The sequence below is a fragment of the Capra hircus genome, chromosome 8 (assembly GCF_001704415.2).
Source record: "Capra hircus breed San Clemente chromosome 8, ASM170441v1, whole genome shotgun sequence".
Taxonomy (NCBI): Eukaryota; Metazoa; Chordata; class Mammalia; order Artiodactyla; family Bovidae; genus Capra; species Capra hircus.
In genome coordinates this window covers 60273731-60296234 of record NC_030815.1, presented here as the reverse complement: position 1 = coordinate 60296234, position 22504 = coordinate 60273731, and the positions used below count along the sequence as shown (strand labels likewise).

At 38.4% G+C, this 22504-nt stretch overlaps 1 protein-coding gene across 8 annotated transcripts in view; it reads left to right on the top strand.

Annotated features, from left to right (window-relative positions):
* The window catches only part of RNF38 (ring finger protein 38), a 128171-nt gene extending 106010 nt beyond the window's left edge, over nt 1–22161 (top strand). For all 8 annotated transcript variants that reach the window (XM_018052174.1, XM_018052173.1, XM_018052172.1 and 5 more), the window contains 6 exons: nt 314–475; nt 790–896; nt 2398–2482; nt 6149–6270; nt 17346–17445; nt 18724–22161. In XM_018052174.1, coding sequence (XP_017907663.1) covers nt 314–475; nt 790–896; nt 2398–2482; nt 6149–6270; nt 17346–17445; nt 18724–18786 — 639 coding nt within the window. In that variant the 3' untranslated portion in view covers nt 18787–22161. The remainder of the gene's footprint in view (nt 1–313; nt 476–789; nt 897–2397; nt 2483–6148; nt 6271–17345; nt 17446–18723) is intronic.

Below are 22504 nucleotides of genomic sequence, written 5' to 3'. Positions count from 1 at the left end.
CTTACTACATGACTTTTTGTCTTTCCTTATATCATTTTTAAGGGAAAGTTCAAATAGTGAAAGAAATGTATCCTTTAGTGAATAGTGGAAATGTGTAATAACATGTTTTGAGAGATTTTCTTATTGAAATTCAGTTAAAGACAGTAAGATTTTACTGTAGGCTATATGTCCACATGTATGAATTTAGATTGATGTGAACATCAGGAAATGCATGACCCAAAAGATACCTTTGGGTTTTTTAAATTTGTATTATAAAGCACAGTCTGTCTGTCTAAACACTGGAAGTATATTTGTTTGCTTTTTCCCCCCTCAGCCTCTGCAAAGGATAGAAAATGAAGTGGAACTCTTAGGAGAGCATCTTCCTGTGGGAGGTTTTACTTACCCTCCATCTGCCCATCCCCCGACATTACCTCCATCAGCTCCTTTGCAGTTCCTAACACATGATCCTTTGCATCAGGAGGTTTCGTATGGAGTAGTAAGTTTTCATTCATTGTTATTAATTTATTGCTTGCTTTGGTAACTAACTTGTTTTGAGTTCTGCTTCAGTATAACTCTACATGTCTCAAATTTTAAATGTATTCTTGCAGTCAGTTGGAAAATTGTGTTTAGAAGCACACCTAAGAGTATTCTTGTTTTAAACTAGTTGCTGCACCTTTGTTAACATTTAAGAAATACTAAATACCCTTGAACAATACCTAGGTTTTTGAAAAAGAAGAGCCTTTATTCAGCACCTGAAAAAGTTGTGGATATGGAATGATCTTAAATTGTCTTAACATTCTTTCTCTACAGCCTTATCCTCCATTTATGCCTCGGAGGCTCACAGGACGCAGTAGATACAGATCCCAGCAGCCCATACCACCACCCCCCTACCATCCCAGCTTACTACCATATGTGTTGTAAGTTCTGTCTTATTTTTTAATGAGTTCTGAGTTTTGACACCCTTGAGATACTCTTCCCTTTATGAACAGTTTTATGTGTCTTAGATACTTGTTTTTATTTGATGTTAAGAGGTTGGGGTGGGGGTCCATTGAGCAAGGTCAGGGAAGAAGTGGGGGCAGGGGTGCACCAGAAGTCAGGTAGAGAAGCTTAAATGGTTTGCCTCTTTCACAGCAGGCATCACTTGCCACTTTCCATGGTTATCTAGCGCTTAATGCTGCCACTTCTCTCAAGGGAAGTGAGAGAGAAGTTATATCTGTGCCTTAGAAATACTCTGCTAGGATTAGATTTGTAACAGACACACCCATAGGTGAAACATCATAGTTCTTTTTATCTTTCTCATGAAGTGAAGTCTAGAATTAGGTGATTCAGACATGGTCTGTTAGCTCCAAAGCTCAGGAATGGGTCTGCCATCCTCAAAATTTTATGGCTTCCTTGCCTGGAAAATCCCATGGACAGAAGAGCCTGGTGGGCTGAAGTCGGACATGACTGAGCGACTTCACTTTCACTTCCACTTCACTTTCACTTTCACTTTTCACTTCTATGCATTGGAGAAGGAAGTGGCAACCCACTCCAATGTTCTTGCCTGGAGAATCCCAGGGATGGGGGAGGCTGGTGGGCTGCGGTCTTTGGGGTTGCACAGAGTCGGACACGACTGAAGCGACTTGGCAGCAGCAGCAGCTGCATGATATAAGATGACTTCTCAGGCTCTGGCCATCACATCCACATTCTAGCTAGCAAAAATGAAACCGAATCTCTCTGCCTACCCGCTTCCTCTCAAGGATAATTCCTAGAAGTTGCATGTATGACTCCTGCTGAGATCCTAATGGTTAGAATCTAGACCCATGTCTGTAAGTACTTCTAGAAAGGCTAGGGAATGTTGTTTTTATACCAGAGGGCTATATGCCTATATCATAGTATTTTGAAAATTGTATCTTTATTATCTTAAAATCAGATACTATAAATCTCCCAATTTTGTTCTTAAACTGATTTTATTTAAAGTCTTTTGCATGTCTATATAAATTTTAAAATCAGTTTCTACTTGAAAAAAGCTGGAATTTGGTAGGGATTACATGAAATCTACAGATGAGTTTTGAAAGGGAATTGACATCTTTAACAATATTGAATCTTCTGACCTACTTATATGGTATATTTCTCTCTCTATTACCTTCTCAAATTTGTCCTAGCAGTATTTTTACAATTTTTATTTTACAGGTCTTGCACATGTTTTGTTAAATTCATCTGTAATATTTCATGTTTTTTTTATGCTGTTGCAAATGATATTCTTTTAATGTCAGTTTTTAATTGTTTATTGCTAGTAAAATCAGTTTCTTTAAAGGGTTGTCACTGATCAACACTGACCATTCTTTATCTCTGTAGCACTGGCCATGTTCTTCTCATCCTGTTCATTGATATAATTCATTAATGTATCAATCCTTGTGTTGGTTATTTTCACTGCAGATCAATGCTTCCAGTGCCACCTGCAGTGGGCCCAACTTTCAGCTTTGAATTGGATGTGGAAGATGGAGAAGTAGAAAATTATGAGGTTAGTAGATGAACTGTGAGTTGATTTGGGGAACTTTGTATGCATAAAAATACTGTACTACTCAACTCATTCATCTAATTAAACACTAGGCAAATCCATTGTATATTTCAAGATACAAATATGTCAAAAATTATTTCAACATGTACCACACAGTTATGATAACAAGATAGACTGGTGTTCTCTATTAGAATTACATACAGTTCCTGTGAGAGAATGTAAATGAGAAAATGATGAATTATGATTGGATGTTCTGAAAACATTTTGCGGCCACTGAAGTGTGAACAGTCAGTTCCTGAGGGATGGGAAAGCTTTTTCATGCCTAAGATTGAGGCAGGGAAATGCTGGATATTCTTGAGGAAGAACATAATATCTGGCTAAAGTGAGAGGAAAAACTGGAGATTTGATTGAAAAACTCAGCTGGTTGTATTTGAGTGCCCTGTGCTTTCCCTGGTACAGAATGAACATAATTTTGAATATTATGAGAGGAAGGAGCCACTAAATATTTTTGTGTTTATCGATCAGATTGCTGTCTTAAAGAGTCAGAATTAGTAGCATGAAGAAATAGATGAAGTGGTTCAGAGTTGGTGGCGGGGTAACCAATTTTTACCAGACAGTAAATTATAAAACCATGCAAGTTCTGAACTATGAAAACTTGAAGTAGAAGAGAATACACTTTGAGAAACATTTTAACACTAGAATCAACAGGATTTGATCATTGAATGGTTTATGGTACTGTCAGGGTTGTGAGTGGGAGGGTTGCAAGAGAAGATGCTCTGCAGAAGGACTGCAATAGCTCATGAAGAGGGCTGACTCCAAGATGCGAGGGCAAATAGACAATACCACTTAATGTAGATGATGTTGACATTGTTACATTATTTGAGGTGTGGAGTACAGTGGTCAGTTAAAGGGTTGGAAGACATGTTTGGATCTGGAAATGTTGAATGTGAGTGTGACTTTGTCTGGGTACTGCTGGCTGGCTACTGCTTAGCCCAGCCTCACTCAAATCTCTATACAATATAAATATTGGAACAGGTTTTTTGTTGTTTGTTTTTAGGTAAATGGAATCTGGGTACAGAGAGGAAAGACACACACAGTCTCACAGCATCCCTCCCCCTTTTTAATGCATGTGGAAGAAATCAGGCCAAATGCTATATTCTTTTGTCGTTTTTAAAATGCTATTATGTTACTTTCTGCATGTACAGTCACACTTCAGTGTCCTTTGGATTCCGGTCTCAGATTTCTTGAGAAATGGGCTATAATAATTTTATGTTTCTATACTGTTTATGCTAGTTTTGAACAGAGTAGTAAGAAAAGGAGTTGGTGATCCTTTAGGCATTCTGTACTAAAATTATCATAAGTCATATTGCTGAAAGCAAGACAGCTCTCTTGTTAAACAGATCATATACATATCAGTGGTAAAAACAGTGATACCATCCCAGTAAAAGAAAAATATTTTGTGTTTGGCGTTAGAGTCTCATTCTGAATTATATTTGGGGTTGACTATGTTTAATCTTCTGCAAAGTCGTACTTTAATCCAGTCAAGAAAGTATTTGCTGTTTGTGGTTTTATTGCATAGTGTGCATGCCTCCAGCACTCCCTGTTCCAGAGTACTCATCATTTTTTGAGTCTCTCCTGTGTATCCTTGCTTCAGTGCCTTTACTCCCCTTGATTCTTCTTAAGAACTCTGCCCACTTCTTGCACATGGCTGTCTTTTAAGACCCAGCTAACGCTGCCTCTGTGATAGGCATTTCTGGTCTCTCCCCAGGTCTGTATGAGTCTCTCTCCTTCTTGCCCTCATAGGTGTTATACAACTATGCCTAATTATTATGTCCTGCCTTCAGTTGTCTTGCCTTCTGGTCATGTAGATTTGTTAAGGGCTCAATATAATTTTACTCTCCATCCAGTAAGGCCTTAACATAGTAGTCATAAATTGTATTAGTTGACCTAAGTGTCCTGTAGAATATAAAATAGAGGTATAAAAGATATATCACCTATATCATAAATTTTATAGCTAATTGTAGTCAGCATCGATAAAATTTAACAAGTTACCATCTATTTAGCATTTAGAGACACTGAGGGGCATGCATGGGGAATGGGGACAGGGTCTTTTAGCTGACCCATTTCTCCAAACAAAGCTGTACCAGAAGTAGCAGCAGTTACTACAGCACTGATTATTGAGTCTACAGAAAGTTCAACTTATTCCTCTCATTGTCCATCAATGTTTCGTTGTTACCTATTCTCTTAACCAGTGGTAGCCTTAAAAGAAGGGGTGGGGGGCAAGCGACCTGTACATGGCTGCCTGATTATAGAAAGCAAACGAACAGTTAGAACTATGGAAAACCAGGAAAATGGAGGGACTAGGGTAAAATCAATAAACATAATAGCTACAATGTGTTGAAACTTAGCACCTGAGTTAAAATCCATGAGTTCATGAGTGATACTTCAAAAAAAAAAACAATAGAAAATAAATTCGTTGGTCTTATCCTTCCTATTTCATATAAATTATGCAACTAAGTATAGTTTGATATGAGGCAGTTGATCAATATAAGAAGCATTTTATCTAATAAAGAGTAATAGAATACTACAATTTTTAATTAATGGATCCTAGGCAGTGTTCATCAGTGCTAACTAACATAAAAACAAGACATGCTGAGCTGTATGATGGAAATAGTAAAACCTTCCAAATTTTAGGAAGTAGAGGGGACAAGGAATGTATTAAACCACAGGAATTGGTGTGGGGAGGTTCAGTCAGCAAAATTCAGACTGGGAACTTCTACAGGCCATTGACCTGGTTTCTGTAACAAATATAAGAGTAAAAATAGATACTTGAGACATCAGGCGTTGGTAACATGGGTTTATTTGGATCCTAATTTGAATAAACTATTTCAAAGAGTATTGAAAATAATTGAAACAATCAAAGATATTTAACATTAAGGAATTACTAGTTTGGAGAGTGTAATGATGTTACTGTTGTTATATTTTAAATAGTCTTTTAGTTTTTAAAGTGCTGGTGGTTCTCAAACTGGGGACAGTTTTATCCCTTAAAAGGTATTTAGCAAAGTCTGGAGATAATTTTGTATAGACCATCATACATGGGCTAAGTTGCTTCAGTCATGTCTGACTCTTGGCGATCCTCCTTGCCAGGCTCCTCAGTCCATGCGATTCTTCTGGAGTGGATTGCCATTCCCTCCTCCAGGGGATCTTCCAGATCCAGAGATTGAATCTGCGGCTCCTGCATTACAGGCAGATTCTTCAGTGCTGAGCCACTGCAGATACTGTAAAGACAAGTGTTACTGCTAAACATCCTGCAGTGCATAGGACAACCCCCTACAACAAAACTGTACCCAAGCCTCAAGTGTCCAAAATACTGAGGTTGACGGACTGCCTTAAACATAAAAGCAGAACTATTTTACTGGTGAAATACGATGTTTTAGGTTTCTTTAAAATAATGTGGGTGTAGGAGTGGACAGTGAAAAATGAAATAAAATTAGCCATGAACTGTTGAGCCTGGGTAATGGGCATATGGAATTAATTTCTTTATACTATTTTTCTACTTCAGTATATATTTACAATTTTTTCCATAATAAAGCTAGTTTTAGAAATATATATGTTGGAATATAAAATTCAAAGAAGGATATGCAGATATGTCTTTCTTTCCCTTTGTAGGCCCTGTTAAACCTAGCAGAGCGACTGGGAGAGGCCAAGCCTCGAGGACTGACTAAAGCAGATATTGAACAACTTCCTTCTTACCGGTTCAATCCTAACAACCACCAGTCAGAACAGACTTTGTAAGTACATTTTTCTGACATCTTTCTGTATTAAATTTCCTTTTCCACCTTCATGAAATAAAAGCTTGAAAGTCAAAGATAACTTGATGAAGGTAAGTTATGACTGTTTTCATAGTCTAAACTTGTGCTGTCCAATAAGATAGCTGTTAAAGTTAAAATTTTTAGTTGTGCTAGCCAGTGATGCTATATCAGAAGATATAGGTATATGGCATTTCTGTCACCTGAGAATGTTCTAGACAGTGCTATTCTGGATTTTTATGTTGCCTACAAATCTTATGGTTTTTCACTCTAGAATGTTTTATATTAGATCAAAAAGTCTCATACCTATAAAATTTGAGGGATTTACCTAAAGATTCTGCTTATTATAGCATCTTTCTTAATAGCAACTACTGAGATATAGTTCACATGTAAAGTGTACAATCCAGGGGGCAGTCCTAAGATGGCAGAGGAGTAGGATGGGGAGACCACTTTCTCCCCCACAAATTCATCAAAAGAACATTTAAACGCTGAGTAAATTCCACGAGACAATTTCTGAATGCCGGCAGAGGACATCAGGCAGCCAGAAAAGCAGCCCATTGTCTTTGAAAGGAGGTAAGAAAAAATATAAAAGACAAAAAAAGAGACAAAAGAGGTAGGGACGGAGCTCTGTCCCGGGAAGGGAGTCTTACAAAGAGACAAGTTCCAAACACTAGGAAACACTCTCACTGCTGAGTGTGGCAAGCCTTGGAAGCACAGAGGCAACATAACAGGGAGGAAAAATAAATAAATAATTAAAGCCCACAGATTACGAGCCCAGTGGTAACTCCCCCAGCAGAGAAGCAACGCAGATGCCTGCACCCGCCACTAGCAAGTAGGGGCTGGGCAGGGAGGCGCGGGCTGCATTGCTTAGAGTAAGGATCTGGCCTGAATGCCCCGAGGGCAATCTGAGCGAACTAACTTGGGCTAGCAAACCAGACTGTGAGATAGCTACCACGTGAAAAGCCCTAAGATACCGCCAGGCCTGCGCACAAAACAAAGGACTGAACAGAACTAGCCAGCTGCAGACCATCCCCCTCCGGTGGCAGGCAGCCAGAGCCGGAAGGGGGGCAATTGCAGCCCCACAGAGACATTATCTACCAAACTGCAAGCAGGCTTCTTTGCTAACTAAGATATCTTGGGGTCCTGGACAGTCAACATTCGCCTGAGAAGGTGTGCCGGTTGTACACCCAGCAAACCGAGTGGCAGGGACCGGGGAGGCGATAAGTCGCATTGGCCGTGCTTGCCAAACACCTCATCACCTGAGCTGCTCTGACCTGGGAAGGGCACAAAACGCAGGCAAGTCTGCGCCTTTGAGGACTACCCGAGTGCCTGAACCTGACTGGCTTAGACTTGGGAGGTACATGCAGCCCAGGGCCAGCCTTGGACAGTTCCCAGCAGAGCAACCTAGAGCCTGAGCAGTGTGGGCAGGGAGGGCACACACACCGTGAGCGGGGGCAGGCCCAGTGTGGCTGAGGCACTGCGAGCACTCCGCCAGTGTTATTTGTTTGCAGCATCCCTCCCTTCCCACAGCGTGACTGAACAAGTGAGCCTAAAAAATTGTCCACCACCTCCCCCTTTTTATCAGGGAGGAAATCAGACACTGAAGAGACCAGCAAACAGAAGAAGCTAAAACAGAGGGAACTGCCTTGAAAGTGACAGGTGCAATAGATTAAAACCCTGTCGTTAGTACTGACTACATAGGAAGGGGCCTATATATCTCGATAAATATAAGCTGGACCAAGGAACTATCTGAAAATGAACTGACCCCACACTGCCCACAACAACACCAGAGAAAGTCCTAGATATATTTTTACTATTTTTATGATCATTCTTTTTTTTTTTAATTTTTAAGTCCTCTATTCCTTTAATTTTCACTTTTATAACCTACTATTACTTTGCAAAAAAATAAGACCCTGTATTTTAAAGTAAACTTCATATATATATATATATATATGACTTTTTTTTCTTTCTTCTTTTCTTTAATATTGTATTTTTGAAATTCCAAACTCTAGATTTTTAATCTTTGCTTTTTGGTATTTGTTATCAATTTTGTACCTTTAAGAACCCAATCTTCAGTACCCATTTTTACTTGGGAGTGAGATTACTGGCTTGACTGCTCTCTCCCCCTTTGGACTCTCCTTTTTCTCCACCAGGTCACCTGTGTCTCCTCCCTACCCCCTCTCTTCTCTACCCAACTCTGTGAATCTCTGTGTGTTCCAGATGGTGGAGAACACTTAGGGAATTGATCACCAGCTGGATCTGGCTCTCTGCTTTTGATTCCCCCCTTTTATCCTCCTGGCCACCTCTGTCTCCTTCCTTCCTCTTCTCTTCTCTGTATAACTCCATGAACATCTCTGAGCAGACCAGTTGTGGAATGCACATAAGGAAATGATTACTGGCTAGCTTGCTCTCTTGTCTATCGATTCCACCTCATCTCATTTGGGTCACCTCTGACTCTCTCCTCCCTCTTCTCTTCTCCATGTAACTCTGAACCTCTCTGGGTGTCCCTCACTGTGGAGCAACTTTTCATCTTTAACCTAGATGTTTTATCAACAGTGCTGTATAGAAGGAGAAGTCTTGAGACTACTGTAAAAATAAGACTGAAAACCAGAAGCAGGAGGCTTAAGTCCAGATCCTGAGAACACCAGAGAACTCCTGACTCCAGGGAACATTAATCGACAGGAGCTCATCAAATGCCTCCATACCAACTCTGAAACCAAGCACCACCCAAGGGCCAACAAATTCCAGAGCAAGACATACCATGCAAATTCTCCAGCAACACAGGAACACAGCCCTGAGCTCCAATATACAGGCTGCCCAAAGTCACTCCAAAACCATTGACATCTCATAACTCATTACTGGACACTTCATTGCACTCCAGAGAGAAGAAATCCAGCTCCACCCACCAGAACACCGACACAAGCTTCCCTAACCAAGAAACCTTGACAAACCACTGATACAACCCCACCCACAGTGAGGAAACTCCATAATAAAGAGAACTCTGCAAACTACCAGAATACGGAAAGCCCACACCAAACACAGAAATATAAACAAGATGAAGAGAAAGAGGAATACCCAGCAGATAAAGGAACAGGATAAATGCCCACCAAACCAAAGAGGAAGAGATAGGAAATCTACCTGATAAAGAATTCCAAATAATGATAGTGAAAATGATCCAAAATCTTGAAATAAAAATGGAATCACAGATAAATAGCCTAGAGACAAGGATTGAGAAGATGCAAGAAAGTTTTAACAAGGACCTAGAAGAAATAAAAAAGAGTCAATATATAATGAATAATGCAATAAATGAGATCAAAAAAACTCTTGAGGCAACAAATAGTAGAATAACAGGCAGAAGATAGGACTAGTGAAGTAGAAGATAGAAATGGTAGAAATAAATGAATCAGAGAGGGAAAAAGAAAAACGAATTAAATGAGGACAATCTCAGAGACCTCCAGGACAGTGTTACATGCCCCAACATTCAAATCATAGGAGTCCTAGAAGAAGACAAAAAGAAAAGACCATGAGAAATTACTTGAGATAATAGTTGAAAACTTCCCTAAAATGGGAAAGGAAATAATCACCCAAGTCCAAGAAACCCAGAGAGTCCCAAACAGGATAAACCCAAGGTGAAACACCCCAAGACACATATTAATCAAATTAACAAAGATCAAACACAAAGAACAAATATTAAAAGCAGCAAGGGAAAAACAACAAATAACACACAAGGGGATTCCCATAAGGATAACAGCTGATCTTTCAATAGAAACTCTTCAGTCCAGGAGGGAATGGCAAGACATACTTAAAGTGATGATAGAAAATAACCTACAGCCCAGATTACTATACCCAGCAAGGATTTCATTCAAATATGAAGGAGAAATCAAAAGCTTTACAGACAAGCAAAAGCTGAGCGAATTCAGCACCACCAAATCAGCTCTCCAAAAAATGCTAAAGGATTTTCTCTAGACAGGAAACACAAAAAGGGTGTATAAACTCCAACCCAAAACAATAAAGTAAATGGCAACGGGATCATACTTATCAATAATTACCTTAAATGTAAATGGGTTGAATGCCCCAACCAAAAGACAAAGACTGGCTGAATGGATACCATAACAAGACCCCTATATATGTTGTCTACAAGAGACCCACCTCACAACAGGGGACACATACAGACTGAAAGTGAAGGGCTGGAAAAATATATTCCATGCAAATAGAGACCAAAAGAAAGCAGGAGTAGCAATACTCATATCATAAAATAGACTTTAAAACAAAGGCTGTGAAAAGAGACAAAGAAGGCCACTACATAATGTTCAAAGGATCAATCCAAGAAGATATAACAATTATAAATATATATGCACCCAACATAAGAGCACCACAATATGTAAGACAAATGCTAACAAGTATGAAAGGGGAAATTAACAATAACACAATAATAGTGGGAGACTTTAATACCCCACTCACACTTATGGATAGATCAACTAAACAGAAAACTAACAAGGAAACACAAACTTTAAATGATACAATAGACCAGTTAGACCTAACTGATAGCTATAGGACATTTCACCACAAGACAATAAACTTCACCCTTTTCTCAAGTGCACACAGAACCTTCTCCAGGATCACATCCTGGGCCATAAATCTAGCCTTGGTAAATTCAAAAAAATTGAAATCATTCCAAGCATTGTTTCTGACCACAATGCAGTAAGATTAGATCTCAATTACAGGAGAAAAACTATTGAAAATTCCACCATATGGAGGCTGAACAACACGCTGCTGAATAACCAACAAATCACAGAAGAAATCAAAAAAGAAATCAAAATATGCATAGAAATGAATGAAAATGAAAACAACCAAAAACCTGTGGGATACTATAAAAGCCATGCTAAGGGGAAAGTTCATAGCAATACAGGCATATCTCAAGAAACAAAAAAGTCAAATAAATAACGTAAAGCAACTAGAAAAGAAATGAAGAACCCCAGGGTTAGTAGAAGGAAACAAATCTTAAAAATTAGGGCAGAAGTAAATGCAAAGGAAACAAAAGAGACCATAGCAAAAATCAACAAAGCCAAAAGCTGGTTCTTTGAAAGGATAAATAAAATTGACAAACCATTAGCCAGATTCATCAAGAAACAAAGGGAGAAAAATCAATAAAATTAGAAATGAAAATGGAGAGATCACAACAGACAACACAGAAATACAAAGGATCATAAGAGACTACTATCAGCAATTATATGCCAATAAAATGGACAACGTGGAAGAAATGGACAAAGTCTTAGAAAAGTACAACTTTCCAAAACTGAACCAGGAAGAAATAGAAAATCTTAACAGACCCATCACAAGCACAGAAATTGAAACTGTAATCAGAAATCTTCCAGCAAACAAAAGCCCAGGTCCAGACAGCTTCACAGCTGAATTCTACCAAAAATTTAGAGAAGAGCTAACACCTATCCTACTCAAACTCTTCCAGAAAATTGCAGAGGAAGGTAAACTTCTAAACTCATTCTATGAAGCCACCATCACCCTAATACCAAAACCTGAAAAAGATGCCACAAAAAAAGAAAACCACAGGCCAATATCACTGATGAACATAGATGCAAAAATCCTTAACAAAATTCTAGCAATCAGAATCCAACAACACATTAAAAAGATCATACACCATGACCAAGTGGGCTTTATCCCAGGGATGCAAGGATTCTTCAATATCCACAAATCAGTCAACGTAATACACCACGTTAACAAATTGAAAAATAAAATCCGTATGATTACCTCAATAGATGTAGAGAAAGCCTTTGACAAAATTCAACATTCGTTTATGATTAAAAACTCTCCAGAAAGCAGGAATAGAAGGAACATACTTCAACATAATAAAAGGTATATATGGCAGACCCACACCAAACGTTATCCTCAATGGTGAAAAATTGAAAGCATTTCCCCTAAAGTCAGGAACAAGACAAGGGTGCCCACTTTCACCACTACTATTCAACATAGTTCTGGAAGTTTTGGCCACAGCAATCAGAGCCAAAAAAAATAAAAGGAATCCAAATTGGAAAAGAAATAAAACTCTCACTGTTTGCAGATGACATGATTCTCTACGTAGAAAACCCTAAAGACTCCACCAGAAAATTACTAGAGCTAATCAATGAATATAGTAAAGTTGCAGGATATAAAATCAACACCCAGAAATCCCTTACATTCCTATACACTAATAATGAGAAAATAGAATGAGAAGGAAACAATTCCATTCACCATTGCAACGGAAAGAATAAAATATTTAGGAATATATCTACCTAAAGAAACTAAAGACCTATATATAGAAAACTATAACACTGGTGAAAGAAATCAAAGAGGACACTAATAGATGGAGAAATATACCGTGTTCATGGATCGGAAGAATTAATATAGTGAAAATGAGTATACTACCCAAAGCAATCTATAGATTCAATGCAATCCCTATCAAGCTACCAGTGGTATTTTTCATAGAGCTAAAACAAATAATTTCACAATTTGTATGGAAATAAAGAAAACCTTGAATAGCCAAAGCAATCTTGAGAAAGAAGAATGGAACTGGAGGAATCAACCTGCCTGACTTCAGGCTCTACTACAAAGCCACAGTCATCAAGACAGTATGGTACTGGCACAAAGACAGAAATACAGATCAATGGAACAAAATAAAAAGCCCAGAGACAAATCCACACACCTATGGACACCTTATCTTTGACAAAGGAGGCAAGAATGTACAATGGATTAAAGACAATCTCTTTAACAAGTGGTGCTGGGAAAAGTAGTCAACCACTTGTTAAAAAATGAAACTAGAACACTTTCTAACACCATACACAAAAATGAACTCAAAATGGATTAAAGATCTAAATGTAAGACCAGAAACTATAAAACTCCTGGAGGAGAACATAGGCAAAACACTCTCTGACATAAATCACAGCAGGATCCTCTATGACCCACCTCCCAGAATATTGGAAATAAATGCAAAAATAAACAAATGGGACCTAATTAAACTTAAAAGCTTCTGCACAACAAAGGAAACTATAAGCAAGGTGAAATGACAGCCTTTGGAATGAGAGAAAATAATAGCAAATGAAGCAACTGACAAACAGCTAATCTCAAAAATATACAAGCAAGTCCTCCAGCTCAATTCCAGAAAAATAAACCACCCAATCAAAAAATGGGCCAAAGAACTAGACATTTCTCCAAAGAAGACGTACAGATGGCTAACAAACACACGAAAAGATCCTCAACATCACTCATTATCAGAGAAATGCAAATCAAAACCACAATGAGGTACCATTTCACACCAGTCAGAATGGCTGCGATCCAAAAGTCTACAAGCAATAAATGCTGGAGAGGGTGTGGAGAAAAGGGAACCCTCTTAAACTGTTGGTGGGAATGCAAACTAGTACAGCCACTATCAAGAACAGTGTAGAGATTCCTTAAAAAACTGGAAATAGAACTGCCTTATGACCCAGCAATCCCACTGCTGGGCATACACACTGAGGAAACCAGAATTGAAAGAGACACGTGTACCCCAATGTTCATTGCAGCACTCAGTGTTCATTGCAGCACTGTTTATAATAGCCAGGACATGGAAGCAATCTAGATGTCCATCAGCAGATGAATGGATAAGAAAGCTGTGGTACATACATACACACAATGGAGTATTACTCAGCCATTAAAAAAATATATTTGAATCAGTTCTAATGAGGTGGATGAAACTGGAACCTATTATACAGAGTGAAGTAAGCCAGAAAGAAAAACACCAATACAGTATACTAATGCATATATATGGAATTTAGAAAGATAGTAACGATAACCCTGTGTGCAAGACAGCAAGAGACACAGATGTGTAGAACAGTCTTTTGGACTCTGTGGGAGAAGGAGAGGGTGGGATGATTTGGGAGAATGGCATTGAAACATGTATAATATCATATATGAAATGAATTGCCAGTCCAGGTTCAATGCGTGATACTGGATGCTTGGGGCTGGTGCACTGGGACGACCCAGAGGGATGGTACGGAGAGGGAGGAGGGAGTGGGGTTCAGGATGGGGAACAGGTGTATGCCTGTGGCGGATTCATGTTGATGTATGGCAAAACCAATACAATATTGTAAAGTAATTAACCTCCAATTAAAATAATATTAAAAATAAAGTGTACAATCCAGTGGTTTTTAAGTATATTAATAAGAGTTTTGCAACCATCATCACAGTCAAATTGATATCATTTTCATCATCCCCAGTAGAAATACCTCATCAATTAATAGCCACTCCCCATTTCTCCCCAACCCTCCAAAGCCCTGACTCAGCCCCCCACTAATTAACTTTTATCTCTATATGTTGGCCTGTTCTCAACATTTCATATAAATGGAACCAATATAACATGGGGTCTTTTGGGTCTGGCTTCTTTGATTTAGCATAATGTTTTCAAAGACCACCATATTGTAGCTTGTATCATTTCATTCCTAATGGGCTACACCGTCTTACATTCCCACCAGCAGTGTACAGAAGTTTCCTTTTCTCCACATCCTCACCAGTGCTTTTTATTGTCTGTCTTGATTTTAGCAGAGTGAAGTATTATCTCTTAAGGTTTTGGTTTTCATTTTCCAGCTGGGCTAGTGATGTTGAGCTCTTACTATACTTACTGGCCATTTATGTATCTTCTTTGGAGAAATGTGTGTTCACATTTGTTTTTTTATTGAGTTGTAGGAGTTACTTATATTTTATATATATAGGTTCTTATAAGACACATGATTTTCAAAAATATATGTAATTCTATGAGTTGGTTGTCTTTTCACTTTAGATTTATAAAGCATCTTTAGTACCCCCCTTTATTTTAAAGGATAAAGTTCAGTTTATCTGCCTGTTTTAGTTGTTGTTTCTTACGCTTTTGAACAATAGAATGGGAAAGACTAGAGATCTTGTCAAGAAAATTAGAGATACCAAGGGAACATTTCATGCAAAGATGGACTCAATAAAGGACAGAAATGGTAGGGACCTAACAGAAGCAGAAGATATTAAGAAGAGGTTGCAAGAATACACAGAAGAGCTGTACAAAAACGATCTTCACGACCCAGATAATCACAAGGGTGTGATCACTCACCTAGAGCCAGACATCCTGGAATGTGAAGTCAAGTGGGTCTTTCACTACGAACAAAGCTAGTGGAGGTGATGGAATTCCAGCTGAGCTATTTCAAATCTTAAAAGAAGATGGTGTGAAAGTGCTGCACTCAATATGCCAGCTAATTTGGAAAACTCAGCGGTGGCCACAAGACTAGAGAAAGATCAGTTTTCATTCTAATCCCAAAGAAAGACAATGCCAAAAAATGCTCAAACTACCACACAATTGCACTCATCTCACATGCTAGTAAAGTAATGCTCAAAATTCTCCAAGCCAGGCTTCAACAGTACATGAACCGTGAACTTCCAGATGTTCAAGATGGATTTAGAAAAGGCAGAGGAACCAGAGATCAAATTCCCAACATCTATTGGATTATTGAAAAGGCAAGAGAGTTCCAGAAAACCATTTACTTCTGCTTCATTGACTGCATGAAAGCCTTTGTGTGGATCACAACAAACTGTGTAAAATTCTTCAAGAGATGGGACTACCAGACCACCTGAGCTGCCTCCTGAGAAATCTGTATGCAGGTCAGGAAGGAACAGTTAGAACTGGACATGGAACAACAGACTGCTTCCAGATGAGGAAAGGAGTATGTCAAGGCTGTATATTGTCACCCTGCTTATTTAACTTATATGCAGGGTACATCATGAGAAACGCTGGGCTGGATGAAGCACAAGCTGGAATCAAGATTGCCAGAAGTATCAATAACCCCAGGTACGCTGATAACACCACCCTTATGGCAGAAAGTGAAGAAGAATTAAAGAGCCTCTTGATGAAAATGAAAGAGGGGAGTGAAAAAGTTGGCTTAAAGCTCAACATTCAGAAAACAAAGATCATGGCATCTGGTCCCATCATATCATGGCAAATAGATGGTGAAACAGTGGAAACCATGAGAGACTTTATTTTGGGGGCCTCCAAAATCACTGCAGATGGTGACTGCAGCCATGAAGTTAAAGACGCTTGCTCCTTGGAAGAAAAGTTATGACCAACCTAGAAAGCTTATTCAAAAGCAGAGACATTACTTTGCCAACAAAGGTCCGTCTAGTCAAAGCTATGGTTTTTCCAGAAGTCATGTATGGATGTCAAAGTTGACCATAAAGAAGGCTGAGCACCAAAGAATTGATGCTTTTGAACTGTGGTGTTGGAGAAGACTCTTGAGAGTCCCTTGGACAGCAAGGAGATTCAGCCTGTCCATCCTAAAGGAAATCAGTCCTGAATATTCGTTGGAAGAACTGATGCTAAAGCTGAAACTCCAATACTTTGGCCAGTTGATGTGAAGAACTGACTCATTGGAAAAGACCCTGATGCTGGGAAAGATTGAAGGCAGGAGGAGAAGGGGACGACAAGATGAGATGGTTGGATGGCATCACCGACTCAATGGGCATGAGTTTGAGTAAACTCTGGGAGTTGGTGATGGACAGAGAGACCTGGTGTTTTGCAGTCCATGGGGTCACAAAGAGTTGGACATGCCTGAGCGACTGAACTGAACTGAACTGCCTATTCCAAGGTCATGAAGATCTACACTTGTATTTTCTTTAAGAGCTGAATAGTTTTTAGCTCTTACATTTAATGGTTTTTCATTTTTTAGTTAATTTCATATATTGTGTGAGGTAGGAGTCCAACTACATTCTTTTGCATATGAACGTCCAGCTGTTTCAACACTGTTGAATATAATAGTAGCTTCAGTATTACGGCTGGGTTGGATGTTAAACCAGAAATTTTCTTGATGATCTCTCACTAAGCAAAACAAAACACTCTTACTAAATGTCTTAACATCATGCTTTTTTAAAGGTATTTGATAGATTATTTTAGTTTTAAAATTTAGATGGTATTTTGATAAGTGAGATAGTAAATGGCTTTATGGTTTCTATAGTTGTAACAAAATAGAAACTACTTGGTTTTATGGTTAAACAATCTTTCTGGTTTATTTCAGGTGTGTAGTATGCATGTGTGATTTTGAGTCAAGGCAGCTACTTAGAGTTTTACCCTGTAACCATGAGTTCCATGCCAAGTGTGTCGACAAATGGCTTAAGGTAAAATGATGGCATCTGAAAAGAATGACATTGAATTTTCTCCTACTGATCATAGTCTGTGGTTTGGTGGAGGGTGATTAAATTGAAACACAGCTTTGATAATTCTGACCATTTTCTCCTTTGTGTATATGGGAGGGGAAATTCCAAAGACACAAATTCTGATAGTATGCCAGAGTGAAATTATTTCAAGGACTTCTTATTTTCTTCTTCTTTTTTAATAGTAGGATAAAGGGACTTCACTGGAAGTCCAGGGTTAAGACTGCCTTCCAATGCAGGGGGCGCAGGTTCAATCCCTGGTTGGAGAGCTAAACACATGCTGTGGGATGTAGCCAAAAAAAATTTTTTTTAATAGTAGGATGAAAATGTGATGCAGTAAAATATCTTAAGTCAACTTTAGGGTTGGTTTGTTTTAGATTATTCTGAGTAGGAGATGATAATACTGGCTTAGATAACTTGACAGTTGGTGAGGAAGACAGATGAGTTAAAATAGAATCAGTCTTCCATATGAGCAGATTAACGGTACCTAGTTTTGTCCAAACTGAATCCTAAAAGTAAAGAATCTAAGCTTTCTAGAAAACGGAACTTATTATATATGCATAGCCCTGACATGTGAGAACAGGATGACCGGAAAAGCATGGGTTCCATGTGGCTGATGGCTAGAGTGTGAGGGAGAGTAGCAAGAGAAGGGGATTCAGAGGTAAAACCAGGAGTCAGCTTTTTGCGAAGTCACTGTGGAGTGTGCAAGAGTTTGGATTGGATCCCGAAAGCATGTTTTAGAAAGATCACGGCTACTCTGGAGAAGATAATAGAGGAGGTTGATGAAATAAGGACATACTGGGCCAGATGGAGAACAAATAGTAGAAGCTGGATGAAAAGAAGAGTACTTGACTCAAGAGCTATCATAATGTAGAAATGAGAGCATTTGATAAAAAATGCTTTGTCGAACATGAGAGCAGGTGTTGCTTATGTTTCCGATTTTAGCAGCACAACGAGTGGTAGTGCCATTTGTTGAGATGGAGTTTTAATTTTAAGCCAGTTATTACATTTGTCTGAAGTGGTGATGGATAGTCTTATCTATGTTAAACCGAATTAAGAATTATTCATAGGCTATTATTGTTTTAGAGGTTTGTGGAGTATTTTTAAGAGATTAAATAATTGTACTTTCTTAAAGGAACAAAGAATGTAAAAACTATGTGGAAAGTAAAATAGCTCTGTTGCTTTTAATGTGTTTCACAGTATAAGTCAAAATTCAGACAAGTGCTCTCTTTTTTGTTTTAGGCAAATCGTACTTGCCCAATCTGCCGAGCTGATGCTTCAGAAGTGCATCGGGATTCAGAATGACCAACCTAAGAGCACAAATTTAGTTTGGGTGTTCCTCATCACATGTATATACGGACTATCCATTGAACTTAATCTGTGTGGCTTCCAGCCCTCCCTTTACCAAAAGGGTCAATGGACCTTTCTTTGCACTGTGTGACTTAATCAACTATAAAAGCTTACAATTAGTCTTCACAATTATGGGATTGTTATACTAACCGTGTGATTGGAACTCCAAAGACTTTTTCTTTAGCTTAATTTTGTGTGTGCACTAACATTCCCTGGTTTTTGTGTGATCATTCCGAGTGTTGCTGCAAGATTACAGTGGACGTGATCTTTTAGCATGTGCTTTCATAAAAAGTGGTAGCTCCAGATGATATAGCAATCTACCTTATATAGAGCCTTCAGAAACTGTGAGTGGAAATGAGTGCAGCGTATGACTGTTGATGGTAAATGTATCTGTGTGTGTGTGAGAGAGAGAACGTGTGAAACTACTTGTGTGAGGGCATGGTAGCTAACGTGTGTATGAGATCCTATATACCAGCATGTACCAAGAATGTGTGTGTAGTTTTAATTATGCTGCAATGTATAATCTGGTGTGTTATTTAAACAGCACTAGTACTGTACACTGGTTTTTCCCCTTGTGTTTGCTGTTGCACACTGATTGCTAAGGGTGCATCAACTATAAGCATTGAATACTCCATCCCCCTCCCTCCCAGTGAATGGAATGAGAAAAGCCTTCTTCCTTTGCTTCAGGCAGCTGTCACCTTCTCTTTGTTGGTGGTCCCAACTGGGTCACTTAAGGAAAAAGTGTAATAGATTCTCACTCCATGAACCTGAAATTTTGATTTTTGTCGTGAAAAAGAAATTTTTAAATCTCCAACTTGCTGTTTCCAAAAAGAAGGTGCAATATCATACATCATCAGTTAGCAATATTAGCATTTCAATCAATGATTTGAATGTTGATACTCTCTTGGTTTTCCTTTACATTTTCAGTAAGCTTCTTAGCCGGATGTGCTTGTGATTTTTTTTTTTTCTTTTAATGTTTAGGTTTGTAGTCTATTCTGAAGATATTTGAGTAATATATTTCTAAGAATACCACTGGTCCCATGAAGTCTCACCTCCTCTACTTCCACCAGAAAAAAATCTGTTAACTCAGCTTGACTTCTGATATGTTATTTGTTCAAGCTCCCATAGACAACTAAATTGTTTTAAGAAAACTGTGTTTCTGTTCTGCCAAGCTCCAGTTCTGAAAGTTGTCTAGTTCTTCTCCCCTCAGTAAATGTGCTTCTCATTGAAACCCTCATTTCCAGGATGGATCAAGTGCTGTGACAGCTCGAGCTCCTTAGACCTGGTGTGCTTTGATGTTTTATCACTTTTCTTTTTTGTTGAATGAGAAAAAAATTAATATAACAGGTGTCCAGAATACTTGCAGTATAAATGAAGATTTGATTTTTGTATAAAAAATAATGCTGTAAAACAGGAATTGACCTGCATTTAGTTGCTCTGAAAAGAATACATAGCTGTGTGGGTTTCTTTGTTTTTTTAATAGGTTCCTTGAGCATAATTCAGATCGTTTCAAGTCATTTTTCTAGCAGTGTTTGAATTCCCCTCTCATTCTTCTAGTGTCTTCACCATTGTCTGCCTTTTTCTGCAGTTGATGTCCTTGTTCTGTTTGCAGTAGCACAAGCTGCAATTCTCCAGTCAGGACTGTGATGACTTGCTGCCAACCTCAGCTTTCATTTGGCTCTGTGTCCGTTTTCTACTCAGACAGTGTTAACTACTTGTTACTGCCATGCTACTTGCCTTCCCTTGAAGACTATAAGCTCATCACAGCTTAGAGTTCAGTAAAGTCAATTCACACAGAAGCACAATTTTGCCCTTTTTCAGACACTGTTGCCTCTATCTAGTCCTACAAGTAGGATTTTGCATACTTTGTTTGCCCCTGTATTTGTCAGTGCATCAGAAATACATCTAAACAGTGGTAAAATGCACATGTGACTTTTAAATCATTAGAGTATTCCCTACCTGTTCCTAATGAATAAAGTGTGTTAAAGACCAAAATTACTGGCGTAATAATCAACTACATTACAAATCACGTATAGTTTAATCTTTATTTTTTTTAATTAAAAAATCATGTTTAAAATGGCAAAAGCCCATCTTATACATAGACTCTTTTATATAGCTGCAAAAAATTTATATCTGTACAGATCTAACATAACATTACTACACTCAGTATTCATTTTATTGAAGCATGCAAGTAAAGCACTTTTTCTAATTTATATAGATACTTAATTAACAAGGCACACTGTACTAATGACTAGGAAAAGTAGCTCTTTCTTCCCTCTCTGGGATGGTGAATTCTTGTCATACTACCCCTTTTCCATTAAATTTTTGAGAGGCCGTTGGCAATTTAGGAGGCAGCAGGGTCTATTTTGGTAAAATCCAGAATTGTTGCACTCTTGTGGCTGATTTCTCTTTGGGAATGTCTTATCTTCGCATGGGGCTCTTAGAGATGTGTGCAGATTTGCTTATTAAGTAGTTAGTGTGTGTTAGGAGCATACATGCATGTGTTCCAAACCAACTCAACCTAGCCACATTTAGCAACTGTGTGGCTAGCAGAAGAGAAAGAACAGTTGATTTGTACCCAGCTGTTGACTCCTTAGGTGATGCACCAGATAGCAGGCAGATGTTGGTTTCTTGCCTTCTTCCCCTTTCCTCCTAAAACAACATTGGCTTTACCACCTTAACTCTGCTGTGTTTTTTTTTCTGTTTTCCTTTGCATGAAATACCACCTTTGTTTGTTTTTAGCACCCCCTCTTCCCCAAAAAGAAAAAAACAAGGCCTCCAGGTATCAAGATCTCATTAGGATTTTCTGTCCTGAATTTTTTCGAGCAAAATCTAGAAAATGTGAAAGCCTATTTAGATTTTATACACTCTCTGAAATGTGATTTGTTAAGATTCTTATATTTGGGCCTCTTATAATATTTTAAATGAGATCTACCAACTCACTTATGAGAATATTTTTCACAGATATCTTTAGGCCTTTCTTAGAAAGCTATTTTCCCCCTGTTGGTACATTTGGTTACCTCATTTTGCTGTTTGTTTCAGATTATGGAAAGCTCACAGGGGTATATTTTGGAATCATTTGCTGAGTCATTTCCTCAAATCGTACTCCATTGTATCAGTTAACATATAGTTTTAAATGTACGTATTATAAATATCTGTAACCAAATCATTTGAAGGCTTGATAAATTTTTAACAAAGTTTGTACATTTTTTATGAAAGTTACTAGTAATGCTTTACTAAGTAGTGCAATGAATTTTTATTTTTAATCCCTGTGCCCAATTTTGGAGTTGAGAGGGTTGTTGGTAATAAATGTATGATGTACACTTAAAACATTGGGTTGTGTTTGGTGTTACTGTGTTAGGGAAGGGCAGGGGTCATGTGTGTTTGGAGGGAGGGATGTAGGGGACTTCCAGCAGGAAGATAGAGCTCTTGAGCTCCTAGCAGCCAAACTTAACTTTGAGGCAGTAATTCAGATTTTGTTTCTGTGTTTGTGTCAACAACTTAGAAACATAAAAGCAACTTGCTTTATAACTCATGTGGCACATATTTATATCTTTAAAAGGCCAAGAAGATAGCTTGAGTGTAGGCACATGGACATGGTATAGGCTCATTGAACAGTAAAGTTACATTAAGTGGGTGCCTGGAGTTCTTTCTATTTGTGTCAACCATAAGA